The sequence below is a fragment of the Salvelinus alpinus genome, chromosome 5 (genome assembly GCF_045679555.1).
Source record: "Salvelinus alpinus chromosome 5, SLU_Salpinus.1, whole genome shotgun sequence".
Taxonomy (NCBI): Eukaryota; Metazoa; Chordata; class Actinopteri; order Salmoniformes; family Salmonidae; genus Salvelinus; species Salvelinus alpinus.
This window is the reverse complement of record NC_092090.1, coordinates 33,546,743-33,563,568: the sequence shown is the minus strand read 5'-3', so window position 1 is coordinate 33,563,568 and position 16,826 is coordinate 33,546,743. Positions and strand designations below refer to the sequence as shown.

General features: G+C 42.7%; 1 protein-coding gene across 17 annotated transcripts in view; it reads right to left on the bottom strand.

Annotated features, from left to right (window-relative positions):
• The window catches only part of LOC139575965 (tight junction protein ZO-1-like), a 149,675-nt gene extending 135,117 nt beyond the window's left edge, over nucleotides 1-14,558 (bottom strand). For 16 of the 17 annotated variants that reach the window (XM_071401464.1, XM_071401470.1, XM_071401474.1 and 13 more), the window contains exons 1-2: nucleotides 14,074-14,557; nucleotides 4,065-4,368 (exon numbers count right to left, since the gene is read on the bottom strand). In XM_071401464.1, coding sequence (XP_071257565.1) covers nucleotides 4,065-4,368; nucleotides 14,074-14,168 — 399 coding nt within the window. In that variant the 5' untranslated portion in view covers nucleotides 14,169-14,557. Of the gene's footprint in view, nucleotides 1-4,064; nucleotides 4,369-14,073 lie in introns of all 17 variants that reach the window. The other variant, XM_071401467.1, reaches the window with a different exon arrangement.
• Nucleotides 14,559-16,826: the final 2,268 nt, after the last annotated feature.

The window sequence follows — 16,826 nt, the reverse complement described above, 5'->3', positions numbered from 1 at the left end:
TGTGTGAGTGAGAGCATGAATGTGTATCCACTCAGGATAGCCATGCTGCTCTGTGCCACCTAGGCCAACGGCTGGTCCATTACTGCCACCTCCAGCTCCACCACATCAATAATGGATTAACTTCTGTAAAATGCAAATGGTGCTTTTCTAAATTTAATCATAATGAGTCCCTCTCATGCACAGACAACAGGCCGGCTGCTGTGTAGGTGGCGAATAATGAGCCCCTACCCAGACACATGAGGACAGGCTGGCTGCTGTGGAGGTGCCGAATGATGAGCCCTTACCAAAATACATGATCTCCCAATGACATCCTCATCAAAAACACAAAATAAGCAGATACAGCTGTTAGTTGAGGCTCCTCTTCTACTGGGTAATGTCTGTGTTTGTATCAAGGGGATTCTAGTGAGGGTGGCACAGTAAACACAAGATGTCTCATGACAGGTGTCTAAAGCAAGTGCAAATCTGTGTGTATTTATGTAAGGTGAATGTTACAAAATGTTGGCTATGTAAGAGAGTTGGCTGTTTTAATGCATGAAATGTCCTGTGTGTTCCAGTGGCCCTAAAAAGCAGTCTTATTGTGCATTAGTGGCAAGTTGGCATGCTCTCACTTCATAAACCGGTGGTTGCTTTTCCGACACCCATCCCCCTCTCCCCATTCAGAGCAATTCATATGAGATGACCAGAGAGGAGAAACCCACTGCCAGCCAAGCCAAGCTGCTCTCAGCTACTGCAGAATCCCAGGGTTGTCATGGTTTTTAGAGCTTGATTCAAGCAGCTTACTATTTATCAGATTACTCTTTTTAGAAGAATAAATCACTCACTCAGTCAGTCAGGGACATATGGAATGCTTTTGGTTTCACAGAACTCAATGCTGAACTGACAGAAGTCACATATTGCATAAGTGAAGGTGTTCTGGCAGTGTGTGTGTGTTTGTGTGTGTGTGTCGCTGAGAATGATTACCAAGGCTGCATTGCACTGATTCCCTTTCCATACAAGCTTTCTAGTATAACTGGTGTGCCATCCTGAGAGAGGCCACATAATAACAACATACAGTGCCTTCAGAAAGTATTCACACCCCTTGACTTACAGTGGCTTGCGAAAGTATTCACCCCCTTGGCATTGTTCCTATTTTGTTGCCTTACAACCTGGAATTAAAATGGATTTTTGGGGGTTTGTATCATTTGATTTACACAACATACCTAACACTTTGAAAATGCAAAATATTTTTTATTGTGAAACAAACAAGAAATAAGACAAAAAAAATGAAAACTTGAGCGTGCATAACTATTCACCCCCCAAAGTCAATACTTTGTAGAGCCACCTTTTGCAGCAATTACAGCTGCAAGTCTCTTGGGGTATGTCTCTATAAGCTTGGCACATCTAGCCACCGGGAATTTTGCCCATTCTTCCAAGGCAAAACTGCTCCAGCTCCTTCAAGTTGGATGGGTGTCACTGGTGTACAGCAATCTTTTAGTCATACAACAGATTCTCAATTGGATTGAGGTCTGGGCTTTGACTAGGCCCTTCCAAGACTTTTAAATGTTTCCCCTTAAACCACTCGAGTGTTGCTTTAGCAGTATGCTTAGGGTCATTGTCCTGCTGGAAGGTGAACCTCCGTCCCAGTCTCAAATCTCTGGAAAACTGAAACAGGTTTCCCTCAAGAATTTCCCTGTATTTAATGTCATCCATCATTCCTTCAATTCTGACCAGTTTCCTAGTCCCTGCAGATGAAAAACATACCCACAGCATGATGCTGCCACCACCATGATGTTCCAGAGGTGTTGGGTTTGCGCAAGAGATAGCGTTTTCCTTGATGGCCAAAAAGCTACATTTTATTCTCATCTGACCAGAGTAGCTTCTTCCATATGTTTCGGGAGTCTCCCACATGCCTTTTGGCGAACACCAAACACGTTTGCTTATTTCTTTTCTTTATGCAATGGCTTAAAGTCCAGCTCTGTGGCGTAAAGTCCAGCTCTGTGGAGTGTGCAGCTTAAAGTGGTCCTATGGATAAATACTCCAATCTCCGCTGTGCAGCTCCTTCAGGGTTATCTTTGGTCTCTTTGTTGCCTCTCTGATTAATGCCCTCCTTGCCTGGTCCGTGAATTTTGGTGGGCAGCCCTCTCTTGGCAGGTTTGTTGTGGTGCCATATTCTTTCCATTTTTTAATAATGGATTTAATGGTGCTCTGTGGGATGTTCAAAGTTTCTGATATTTTTTTATAACCCAGCCCTGATCTGTAGTTCTCCACAACTTTGTCCCTGACCTGTTTGGAGAGCTCCTTGGTCTTCATGGTGCCACTTGCTTGGTGGTATCCCTTGCTTAGTGGTGTTGCAGACTCTGTGGCCTTTCAGAACAGGTGTATATATACTGAGATCATATGACAGATCATGTGACACTTAGATTGCAAACAGGTGGACTTTATTTAACAAATTATGTGACTTCTGAAGGTAATTGGTTGTTTCCAGATCTTATTTAGGGGCTTCATAGCAAAGGGGGTGAATACATATGCACGCACCACTTTTCCGTTTTCTTTTTTTAATAATTTTTTTAAACAAGTTATTTTTTTCACTTCACCAATTTGGACTATTTTGTGTATGTCCATTACATGCAATCCAAATAAAAATCCCTTTAAATTACAGGTTGTAATGCAACAAAATAGGAAAAACGCCATGGGGGATGAATACTTTTGCCAGGCACTGTATTCCACATTTTGTTGAAGCCTGAATTCAAAATGGATTAAATATATGTTCTCACCCATCAACACACACTACCCCATCATGACTAATTAAAAACATGTTTTAAGAACCTTTTTGCAAATGTATTGAAAATGAAATACAGAACTATCTAATTTACATAAGTATTCACACCCATGAATCAATACATGTTAGAAGGATCTTTGGCAGCGATTACAACTGTGAGTCTTTGTGGGTAAGTCTCTAAGAGCTTTTTTAAATTCTTCAAACTCTGTCAAGTTGGTTGTTGATCATTGCTAGACAGCAAGTCTTTCCATCATTTTCATGCCAATTTAAGTCAAAACTGTAACTAGGCCACTCAGGAACATTCAATGTTGTCTTGGTAAGCAAATCAAATGTATATTTGGCCTTATGTCTTAACCTGCTGAAAGATTAATTTGTCTCTCAGAGTCACACCCTGATCTGTTTCACCTGTCTTTGTGATTGTCTCCACCCCCCCCCCCCCCCCTCATCATGCTCAAGGGGATATTTAATCCATTCTAAATTCAGGCTGTAAGGGGTTGAATCATTTCTGAAGGCAGTGTACTTACAACTATCACTGAGTAAGTGGGAGGCTTCCAATTTTCAGTGAGATATATGTCTATATGTCTGTAGAAATCAGTTCAGCCTGTATCGGTAAGGGAAGAGGTTCAAATAGCAACTGCTATTTGAAGACAGAGATCAAAGCTTTGCTTTACACCACACTCCATTAGAATACCATCTCCCTAAGGGAACCCAATAATGCAGCTAGCTAGTGGTTTTATCTTTCCTAAAAGTTAAAAGGTAGTAGGCCCGATTTACAATTATTTTAAACAGGGGCAAAATATCTACTTAATTTGCTGTTCGTGAAGAATGTACTATTTGTCCCCAGATAAACATGAAGTTACGTAACAATATTCATGATTTAGTTTAATAACACACCCATATTTATATTCCCTTGTACGCACTTACTTGAACTTACGTGTAGGCACTTATATGAACTGAAAAGCCCATTTGTACAGTAAAGACAGTCATCATGTTTGCCATTTTGGCAGGGAAAAGAGTAAAGCCATTTACCTTTTAAATCGTCTCTTCATTGCCTTTGATAATATTAAAGAGTTTGTTTAGATTCATGACCTAACATTCATAATTTGACTGCAAGGGGTTTAGAGAATAGCATTTAAGCAGCATTACGATAATGTATATTATTCATGAGTTAGAAAGGCCGCTGAAAAATTGAGGGTGACATATTATCCATGTCCTCAGAAAACTGTCATTAGAAAGAAAACATGCATATGCACACGGAAACACGCACACGCACACACACACACATTTTAGTCCATTTAGAACTTACATTGGAGTCGAGCAGGTCTATGCTGTCCAGGCTCTTGCTGCGGTGAATGCGGCCCTTGATCCTGCGGAGGGAGGGCTTGCCCTGGGTCATGGGCAGCGAGAGTGTGGAGGTGGCAAACATTACACTGCATCCTCCTATAGCACCAGAACCACACATAGCACCTGCACGAGCAGCGGCACGAGCAGCTGCAGCATCTTCTGCAGCTGCTTCTGCTGAATCCTGAGCTTCTGTAATGGCAGCGGACGAAGCAGCGGTGCCTATCCCTGTGGCACCTATCCCTGACAATCCATCTGTGGGAGTCACCCTGGAACACAGAGGGAGACAGAGGGACAGAGACACCACATTAGTGTTCACATACAGTACGTACATACACAATCACTACTACACCACACACTTTCAAAATGGAGGGACAAAGCTCAACGCTAGCAGCACAGGAGGAACTGAGGTAAGAGACAGCGGATACTCAGCTGAATACAGGATAGATCAAAACGTTTTTTCCCTTTTCTCTTCATTTCTTTAAAGGACACTTTTCCCTGTTGGGTTGAGAAGCATTCAAGGCAAGTGTGCATAATTGGGTGTAATGTCATGTGGCCCCCGGGGGACTGAGGTATTGAGCATCCTTCCTACTCCTCCATTATTCAGCCAGAGCTAGGCTCTAACATGCACCGCCACACTCTCCCTCTGAAGAGAACCGCTAGCTGAACAGAACCGCCAGGGCCCAAGGCCACACTCATCCCCCCACAGACCCCCAGCCTGCGGGAATCCAGATGTTGGAGAGGATCAGGGCTTCTGGAGGCTGTTCTGTCACAGCAGATAATTTATGCGGCTGCTGCTGCTTGGGAGAAAACTATAACCTTTATACTCATATCCGGTCCCACTGTCAAACAGCCTAAAACTGCTATAGCCTTCCGAGTTTAGGAATCAAACAGGTGATGTGAAAGCTGTGAGGAGGCGAGAGAGGAAGTGGTAGAACTCTGTGTCAAAGATTGTAGGGAAATCACGATTAAGCTCCTAAAGGTTTGTAACTGGCTTTGTAAACGTTTTTGAAATGGCTCCAACTACGGCTGCAGCAACAGCAGCAGAAGCACTAGAGCTCTGGGTATAGAGTGCTTTAGTGACATTACTGCAATACAATAGTGCTGACTACCTAGCCCTCCCTTCTGCAAGCTGATTACTTATTCAAGTAATGTCACGGCATGTATGGTAAGCACTATCGACCTGCAGAAAGTTAGACCTTAGGGCTGCACCGATACACATCTCCTTTGCTTTTAAGAGCAGTAAATGGTATGGATCATGAAAGTGGTCTATTGAGAGGTGATTCTATAAAGACAACAAGACAGGGTCGAATCGGAATCTTCTGTGATCACTTTTGAGTTTTCTGTTGTTACCATTTATTCACAATGCAACAAAGCTTCTCACAAGAAGAAACATGCTTTACTTTGAATTCAAATAAAACGATGAGCATCATACAGAGCATAAGACCACTGCTGCATGTCTATAAGTGCCTTCTATATGTTGGTACAACTGACTGTGTCTCAACAGATTCAGAACAGATGCAAGATAAGAGAAAATAGCACAGAGACCAGTTTTATCTCTGTTGATTCGTGATAGGGCCATACACATGCTGATGTATTCACTGGCACTGAAGTTACCGGCTCCCAAAACCAAAAACCTCTAGGACAAGCCTGGGGACTGCCTCCCCTCAGTGCCCTGCCTGGCATCACATTCCCTGCTCTGGCCCCGTGATGATGGCTGATGGGCAGCAACCCTGATGTAGAGGCTGGAAGCTGCCTGGGCTTCTCTCCCATGACCTCCTCACTCCCCCGCTACTGACCATCCCAGCCCACGCACACCAGGGATTTACTTTCAAAGCTACCAGAGTGCTCTCTGTCTCTCTCACTCACACACACACACACACACACACACACACACACACACACACACACACACACACACATACATTGCATTCAATCTGGAGGAGCCTCTGACAACCACAATCCCAGAGTCTTACTGTACATAGCAGCTGTGAAGAGGGGATTCCATTCATACAGCCGAGTGGCAGCTTAGAAAGCCCTGTGGGGTTCTGGAGTAGATTTCTAAGAATGAAAGACTTGCATTCAGATGGATGGTATGGCCCTGTAGCTGTGCTCTCTCTCTCTGCTCTGATACAGGCTATGGATGGCGCACTGGTCATGGTACAGTACCTCTGGGTCAACTGGCCCATACAGAGGGACCATGCAGAAGCTCTATGTGGTACACTCTACTAACCCATCTACATGAAACTAAAGCACACAGAAGAGTCCTTGTAAGAGTGAATACTTTGGAAACTATGCGTTCCAATGAAACAGAAATAAACTTGCTGCATGTGCAAATATGGACTGCTTTCCATGCTGTTGTGGAGTAAGGCAGTAAAATTGTGAGCAGCTTAGACTCAAATACTGTTTGTCCTATCCCTTGTGTACCCTTACAACAAACAATGCCTAAACTTTAAGAAAAGAAAAAAGAAAAAAAAAGAAAAATGTAAGCAGTAACTCTTGCGAAAGGTGAAGTTTATGAATATTACATGAAGATTTGTCCAGAAATAGAGAATCTTCCTTACTGCAGAGGACTGAAGAGGTCATCACTGCGTTTTACTGACAACCTCAGCATGGTTCTTGATACACACGTCTTATACCAGCCTGGTCTCATAAACTAGATGTAACATAGTAAATGTAAATCTGGGATACTCAAGTTAGTATGATGTGCTACGTTTGGTATGGTTACATAAGACAGAAGGTTACTTAAGGCAAAGACGAAAGTAGGGTGGTTGGTCTGGGTGGATTGGTGGGCGTCTAGCAACCGAAAGGTTGCGAGTTAGAATCTCATCACGGACAAATTAGCAACTTCTTTTTTAGCAACTTTTCAATACTTACTAATTTTTGGATACTTTGCATCTACTTAGCATGTGAGCTAACCCTTCCCCTAACCCTAGTCTTTACCCTTTTAGCTAACCCTTTAACCTAACTCCTAAACTTAACCCTTACCCCTAGCCTAACTAACATTAGTCAGCTAGCTAATGTTAGCCACCTAGCTAGAATTTGGAACATATCATACATTTTAGAAATTCGTAACATATAACACGAATCATACAGTATACAACATATCATACTAAATGTAGTCTCTCGGATTTCCGTACAGAATAATACGGAATGCTTTGAGACCAGTTTGCTTATACTGGGTAGTGAACACATAACATTACGACATACCAGAGCTTTCGCCCCTAAACATCTATTATGGATCATCTCTGATTCAGCATTGACGCATTTTAAAAGACATGGATAGAGTTATATCATCACCGCAATAGCGCTAATGGTTTTGAAATGCAGCAGTTTAAGTCCACTGTCCTCACCATGCGGTCCACGTCATACCCAGCTTGTCCATTCACTCAAATAGGACAGTAGGTGTTTTGGAAGCACTGGTACATTAGTAGTGATAATAATGACGACCTATACGTCTTTGATGCCAGATACATATTTTAATATAATCAGTGTCGACAAGGTGAACTAATTATCAAAAACAATATGGATGCTTAGATTTGACATGATGCAGTAAGTGGACATTAGAAAAGCTAAATGTCTATTTTACATCATCAACATGGCCTATCTGGGTAGTCAGTGAAAAGTGATACCTGACAGCAGTGCTATAAGTCCTTGACCTTGGAACACAGGAAGTAAAACAAATGTGCTGTGGGGCTGAATGGTACAGAGCAACACAGCATCACATCTAGCACACTGACTGATACATACACCCTACAGCACAAGTGTCAAACTCATTCCAAGGAGGGCCGAGTAGTGTCTGCGGGTTTTCACTCCTCCCTTGTCCTTGATTGATGAATTAAGGTCACTAATTAGCAAAGAACTCCTCTTACCTGGTTGTCTAGTGCTTAAGGATGCACTATGCAGAAATTGCTCCGCCATTTCCTGGTTGCTAGAATTCGAATAGTTTAGCTTAATTTCAGTTTACGTGACAAAACAAGCAAGTATAGTGTAGAGAATCATTGTACCATCTAAACCGCTGTGAAATATATTTTCCATAAACAAAAATATTGCATTTTCAACTGTTTTGAGCTGGTGTACAAAACCAAAAGATGCAAAAACTAAACTATTGAACGGGAAGCATAGAAATAGCACACACATAATAGATCTAGCGCTTTTTAGACTTGCTTTCAATGACAATGACATAGCTATAACTCACATTTCTATGTGAATTTGGTCGGTTCGCCCAAAAACTAACATATTGCAGCTTTAAGCAAGGGAAGCATAGAAATAGCGCACACAGAACATGTCTACCGCTTCTTAGACTTGCGTGCAATGAGAATTACATTTACATTTAAGTCATTTAGCAGACGCTCTTATCCAGAGCGACTTACAAATTGGAAAGTTCATACATATTCATCCTGGTCCCCCCGTGGGGAATGAACCCACAACCCTGGCGTTGCAAGCGCCATGCTCTACCAACTGAGCCACACGGGACCACAGAATGACAGATCTATAACACACCTTTCTATGTGAATTTGCAGAGACACTCAGCCTTCCGTGGATTGAGTTTAACACCCCTGCTCTATAAGCTACTGGCTCCAGACTAGCTCCATGGTTCAGATGTGGGATGAGTAGACTTAATTTAATCATTGTGGTGATGATGATCAAACATATCCTTAGGTCTTATGTGACCTTCCGTTGACCTTCATATGAGAAAGACTTTACTGTTGAAATTGCTCTCAGCTGTCTACCAAACACATTCAAAAGAGACTGGATTGTCGCTACACAGATCCGAAACATGAAAGCAACAAACGCCTCTCTATTTTCTGTGGTCTATATATAAAACATTCAACTATCAACTCCCTGTTCAGAGTCTATGCATGGAGTGTCAGAAAGTGTTGTCCTTTGTAGGACAAGCTTACTTCAGCATACAGCTCCATAATCAAAGAACAATAGTTCTGTTGGATTTTTTTTAATTTTTTTTTTAAAGCTATTCAACGTTTAAAATGCTCAAGAGTTAGGATCAAAGCTAGCTTGCAGTACAGCCATTGTGTCTAAATCCAATGGAAAGGACTAGGGCCTTCAGCATCACAAAGTTTAAGTACCTCTGAAGTATTTAGTTATGACAGTTCCTCACACAGTGTGCACCCTCCAGAACAATCGCCTGCACTTAACCGAGACAACAAAGGCCAGAGCATGAGTCTGATACCTCTGTCTCAGGCTTTTCTGTTGGAGGAGAAAGAAAGAACACAGCAGACACATCAATAACTGTATCTGGGCCATTACAGAAACTCACTGCACTGCACAGAAGAGGCCTATGTTTCATCCTGTGAGCCTGAGAGGGACTGAGAGGGACTGAAGGACAGTACGGTCAGCACGTGGCCTACTATAGGCTCTCCTGGCTAAGCCTGGCCGGACCTGACATCCCCTGAGCTCCACCACTACAACACATTACTCATCCACTACAGGCTTCATCCCTCCTGGAGCGTGGGATGACTAGAGAGGCATTTTGCTGCATCCCATTTGCATCCCTGAGATTAACAACGTCATGATGCGTAAAAAAAAAAAAATGAAAGGGCCAAAACAAAGCAAAGCATATTAAACCAAGTGAACATCCTTGGAAAATATAATTGGGGAATAAAAAAACAGCAGCCGTTATTTAAACTCTGAGCGCATGAGGCGACCAGGAGAAAGGCGGGCAGGCAGGTGGGATCGGAGGGTTCGCCACCCTGATTAGGTAGGCTAGACAACTCAGACAGATGGATAGACAGATTAGGCCTTTAGACATGTATCTAACATGACAGGCCAACGGTCACATCCGAACACTGTGGTGACCCTGGAGAGGCACATAAAGACCCACCATCAACACAGCACACTACAGCCACACCCCTCATCTTTCCTGATCACGTCTCCACGTGCAGTAGATCCTCCTTATTAGAGAGGGTGAAACACTTACAATAAAAGCACAGCTTGGCATTATGTCTGGTAATGGAGTGTAAAGTGTATTAACCCAAGTCCAGGTTGACACTAGGTTCTGACTAACAGTGTGTAAATGGAATGTAAGAGTAATAAATGAACAGTAGGGCAGGAACATCTGCTCAGCATCTGGGTGATGGGGGATCTGTCCATGGACTGCACTGAGGTGAGGACAAAGCCTTCCTTAACCCTAACCTGAAAGGTGAGAGCCGCAGGGCATCTCACTGAGTGTGAGCTAACTCCAGTAAAAGGCTTCTGTTTCTTTCTAGAAAGAAACAAAAAGTAGGGTAGTTGAGTCACCTTGTCATACTTCCTAGACTCGTGATGTATTCACTTGAGAAAGCTGGATATAGTTCCTAAAAGAGAAATATAAAATGCCCAGTGTAGAGGACATTACCAAGTTCATATGGGAAAGGTACATGGGGTTAGCTAGTTTGTCATGTCCTCCGGTGTTTGTGGCGCGGTGACAGATTCCATCTTCTCAGCCTCCTGCGAGTCTTCATGACAGACATGAGTCATTCCGGCCGGGAGCATCTTACTGACTCACAGATTTTAACAGTCATGCTTCTCCACGTCTGTATCTTCCTGGAGGGGATAAATGTCTGATAGGTCTTGTTGTCATTGCTCCTCCAGCCAGGCTTTTAGAGGAGCAATTACTGCAGCTACATTACCGTGAGGTCACGAAGGCCCCGAACACGGGCTCAGTGCTGAATTAATGCACCGTTGGTCTGTGTGTGAAGGGAAAACTACAGTTTTTTGGAATCAACTCCACAAATTCAGTGAATATATTAATCTGATTAATGAATGACAGAGAGAGAGAGAGAAAGGTGGGGGGTGAAAAAGACAGTGACATTAAGATCAGAATCATGTCTGTGATGTGTGTCAGGTCTCTCGAACCTGTGTGCACCTACGTTGTAAACTTTCATTCATAGGCTAGGTTGTAGCAACCTCATGATGGGTATAGGGAAAATTTGAGTATCATGTAGCCTAAACCTATCGCTGTTACATTGAACTGGGTGAATGGAATATGAATGACAGTCATTCAATATGCTGTAATAGAAATAAGACCACGCTCATAAAAAAAGAATCATCCTCCCTCATCTTAAACGGCACTGACCACCACTGGTGTACACTGAGTATACCAAACATAAGGAACACCGCCCCCTTATGCCCTCAGAACAGATTCAATTCATCGGGGAATGGACTCTACAAGGTGTCAAAAGCATTCCACAGGGATGCTGGCCCATGTTGACTCCAATGCTTTCCACAGTTGTGTCAAGTTGGCTGGATGTCCTTTGGGTGGTGGACCATTCTTGATACACACGGGAAACTGTTGAGCGTGAAAAAAACAGCAGCGTTGGAGTTCTTGACACAAACAGGTGCGCCTGGCACCTACTACCATACCCTGTTCAAAGGCATTTAAATATTTTGCTTTGCCCATTCACCCTCTGAATGGCACACATACATAATCCTTGTCTCAACTATCTCAATGCTTAACATGTGTCCTCTCCTTCATCTACACTGATTGAAGTGGATTTAACAAGTGACATCGTTAAGGGATCATATATTTCACCAAGATTCACCTGGTCAGTCTATGTCATGAAAAGAGCAGGAGTTCTTCATGTTTTGTACACTCAGTGTATATTAACAGCCATCCTCCTATCCTTTTTTATGTGGTCAGTGTTAGCTCCACCCAGAGCACCCTGCTTTGTATGATAAGCCCACTTACAACCGTCTTGAATGATGCCTGATTCAAATGCCCCCCCCCCCCCCCCCCATGAGGTGAAGGAACTGGATGGGGGTAGGGATGGGGGCAGCCACAAGTCAATAAACCCAATTTAATCTGTTCCCTTTAGTGCCATAAACCAGCTGAGAGGAGATTACAACCATTCTGGCCAATGACTCAATACAAAACAACAAGAAGTTAGCCTAGCAGGGGCTAACTGGCTTCTGCTTGGGGCATCTAACATGTCCATCGGTCCGTCAGGCAATATCGTAATCTCCTTTTAATGGGTATCCCCCTCCCCCCACCACGGGATGGGATGACCCTGAGATCCACCGCACTGCACTGCCTCTCTTAAGGGAGCAGTGTCAAAAAAAGAACCACAGTGCTTGCTGCTGCTCTCTCAACACTAGTGACAGCATTCACACAAAGAAAGGAGGAACACATTCTAGAATAGAAAACATTCTTCCCACTCCCAATCTGAGGATTTTTGACTGCTGATCTGGAATTTTCTTCACACTCAGAATTGGAATGTTTTCATAAACATCCCCCAGAATTAGCTCTGCTAGATCGGATACAATAAACCAATAAACCACTGTTTGTTTGTCATCGAAGACTAATACCACTGAATTTGGCCGGATTATGTCACATGCTTAATGTCATTTGTGTGGATTACAGATGAGGAAACAGTGCACATGCAATCTGGCGGAAGAAAGAAATACCAACCAATCCCTTCCATTGATTCCCTACTAGAATGATTGATTTTCTTATTTACTCTGATTAATTTACTTATTTACTTTGATTTTATTTATTTATCCTGCAGCAGTAAGGGTTTGATTTCATGATATGGTGGTTACTAAGACACTAAGTAAAAGGGTTTAGGAGAACAGCCAAACAAAGGTAGTTGACACGGCTTTGTCCTGGTCTTACTGTGACTACTGCAGTATAATACAGAACCACTCCATGTTTCCATAGGTTGAACTGAACTAAACCACTGAGGTATTAGGTAAAGGGAATATAGTATGGTGGTCACATCTGGATGGACGAATCGTGTTCTGTATAATGGATGGATGGTAAATGAGATTATATGTCAATCTGGTTATCAACAGACAGGTGGGAAGGCTGAGATGTAGACACGCACCACAGAGAGCGTGACAGGGGTTCTGATGATTAGATGCGCCCATCAACAGGAACTCCTCCCAGTGATATAGCTTACTGTGCACCAGTAACTCCTGTTTTACAGTAGTATTGAACAATGACTAATAACTGTAGGAGATCATGTTTCATGCTACATATTTTCACGCTATTCATTTGAATTAGATGCAGAGATCAAAAAATGATGATAGCAATAATTATTCCGATTTCACAGGGTAGTATTACCATTTCTAACAAGGGGGTAATAATGACATGATGAGAAAGAAGGAAGTGGACTGTGTGAAAGGCAAATGTACTAGAATCAGAAATGTCACAAAGACAAGGACAAAATCGAGTCCACATAGTATACATCAGACTATAATATAATGTCTCTGACATATTTTGACACATTGTGTCTAGATAACAATGCCTTTATTACTCTGTTTCACCTGGTCTTTAATCATTTCTGGATCATCACAGTAAATGTGTGATTTCTTCCCCTGAGAGGGATGTGCCACCACTAGTTCTCCAAAAACAGAGGCACAGATACAACTGGAATGTCATGGAATTACAACCCCCCCCTGCCCAGTTCAAACATATAGGGAGAGACACAACCATGTACAGGCAAAAAACACACTGGCAGATTACAACCATGTACTACTGGCATACTATCACCCTGCCCAAATAACACACAGTGTAGGCACAGATACAACCAAGTAGGCATTACAAACCAAGTAGACATTGCCTAAAATACATCAATGACAGATACAAATATGTATCGGCATTGGCTAACAATCCCCCTGCCCAGAAAACACAAATACAACAAATACCGGCATACAATCTTCCTCCCTGCCCACTACCACAGCCGTGGCAACATTGAGCACAAAGAGGGAGGCTTGAGCTGACTTCCGCAAACAGCTGCTGCTCACCCTAACTAAGCATGTCACACAGAGAGACTCCCACTCTCCTTGACAACAAAGCTAAAAAGCTAATTGTGCAGCCGGAGCACAAGCACAATGGCTGTGTGGTTCCTCTCTCTGTCTTCCTCTCCGCTGTCATTAGGTAAGACTGATACGGTAGACTGTACATACACTACGCTATCCTCCTCTCCTCTCCTCAGCATCACCCGGGTTCCCCGCACGGTGAAATCCATACTCACCACATCTGTCTCTTAGGAGGGATGCAATTGTCTCTGTTGATGGCAGTCACCCCCAAAGCCATCTGCATCACCGTTATGTATTTCTGGTACTTCATGTTGTCCACCACTACTAGGAATCCACACCACAAACCAGTTTATGGAAAACATGTAATTTCTATTCGCTGGCATCCGCCTGCACCGCGTCTTCCTTGTTCAGCATCAGAACGCCATTTCCAGCGCTGAAGGACTGACAGGGAAAACACTCCCCACGGAGCTCAACAAAAGGTACCATGCCGCTGCAACCCATGTCTGCAATGACACCCTAATCTCATTAGTGCTCAAGAATAGATGGCTAATCCATTCAATGTTAGTCTGGACCACAACATTGTTCTGTTGTTCGCCCTAGAGGCTCTTTTCTTTGGAAAAAAACTCTAGCTAGCGAAACGCTGCAGCGGCACCCAAATGTCCGTGTGTGAGGTAGGAGAGAGTGTGCTGTGCGTGTGTTTAACGAGAGAGAGCAGGGAAGAGAGGCGTTAGAGGGAGGGAGAGGGAGAGGGCGGGAGAGTGAGTGCATGTAGAGCTGAGAGGGGTTACTTGTCCAATGAATAAATCTTGGTATTTCATTTGGGTGCATGATATAGTTTTTTTGTTTTCTCAGAGCAAACACAGGGTTCATAATTAAACCCTATAAAAAAGGGCTGTATAAAAACTTGATTAATGGGCTGATCCTAGGACTGCTCCCAGACCGGTAGTTGTTATACCTACTGAAAGGAAGGAGGAGGGGGAAGGACAGCAGAGAAGAAAGGTAGGAGGGAACAAGATTTAAAAAAATCTCCCACAATGTAATTATATTCTATTATCAACATGTTGATCACATCAATTACACCATATTTAATTAAACATAAATCAGTAAACATTTCTTCCTACCCTATCTATTATTTTTTATTTATTATAATATATTTTTTTACAATTTACAATGTTATCTTACATTTGCAGGTAACAAGGCAGTAAGTGAAACTGAAAAACAGGGTTTGCTTCATCTGTGACAGCTGTCTACCTACTAACCTTGTTGATTTAATCTCAATCTTTTTAGTCAGCCAAACCCTGCTCCTACTGAGGTCTGAAAGGCAGTCACCATTATCCCATCACTGGCTCAATTAAATAGAGTTCAACAACAAGGCTAATTGGGAAAGGGATTTGAGAGATGAGAATGTAACATTCGTTTGAATACAGAAACTGTTTCCAAGTGGTTTATGAACACAATACTACGTATCGTTTTTGTTATTAATGTCCTAAACATACAGTTCTATATTGTTTTTCTGTCCTGACTCACAACGAGGAGGAGTCTCCCTTAACCAAAGATCCCTGACTGTCTGGTCCCAGATTACAGATGATTAGGAATCTAAAAGTGGATTGAGTTAGATTAGCCAGCCTACTGCACACAGATTATTGTATACCGTTTCTGTTCTCATCACAAATAAAAACAAACCATCTCCATAATGAGACAGTTCTTCTCTTTTTCCTGTACAGATATATTCACCTATATTATTCTCTTTTGATACATCCCTGCTCAAGAGTCTTACATAAACATCTCATAAGAATCAGAGGTCAAACCAAGCGGTCAGCAGTCAAAGGCCAAAAGATCCCAGTATCTCTGGGAGGACCACTATTTTCACATTGATTCAATGTCCAATTCTAAGCAACAGTAAACATGTCTACATTTTCAGATACAACAAGAGATGGAAAACACTATACAGAACATTAGACTTAAAAGGCTTGTCCCTTTCCGGTCAGATGTGTGTAAGATACTGTTTCTCTCTCTGCAGCTCTGTGATCTCTGAGTTCATGATCCAAGCACTGGGACTGTTTCAGAACCGCTCGGCCTCATGGGAAGGACCATTAACCTTTAAAGGTTAAACAAGTCTCTGCGTCATCCTACAGCTCATTCATTTGAGCACAGCCACTGGACTGGATACACCAAAACATAAAAACAACATGATTGAATTTGACATACTACAGTATTGGATATAATTCAAACAGCTTGTGAAACTGACGTCAGTGTGGTGCTAACAGTACATCTTCCTCTACTGTCCCTGTAGCCATACCGGTTTGGAACCAGTGATCCTCTGCTTTGCAAAACACACGTGACCGCACTCCTTGACAACGTACACATATTTTGCCACATACTATGCTAAGATGCTAACATGACATGTTGACAATAGAAGAATAAAACATGCAGTTGCTTAGCTAATAATAAATTCAGGGCCAGTGAATGGCTGCCATTTTGTTTCCGTTGTATGTCTATGGGCTGTATTCTGGGAGTAAACAAAGTGCCTGTCCAATCACATTGAGGGATGGGGCAGGATGGCCTGTGTTTTAAATGGATGGTAGAGGTCTGTGTTTCAAATGGAAAATTTGGCCAGGGCACTAGACGTAACGGTTAGTAATCTTTCATTAAGCACTAAGGGATTCTTAATGACTAAGCTGAGCCACAATCTCCTCTACCTCCTCTTAAAGCATGTCACTGCAGAGGAACATTACCACCCATCAGCCTGGCTGGGAGGGGGAGGAGGGGTCTGATGCAAGGTAGGTTATATATCAGATGCCACTATGGATAGGCAATTGTGCAGAAAATATTCCTTCAATGGGCTAAATGTAACATGGACTACATTAGGCCTACATACAAACGGGCAAACAACATCAAATCAAATGTTATTTGCGCCGATGTAGTGCAATGCGTACTGGCGGCAGAGAAGTCAGGCGCAGGAGAGCGA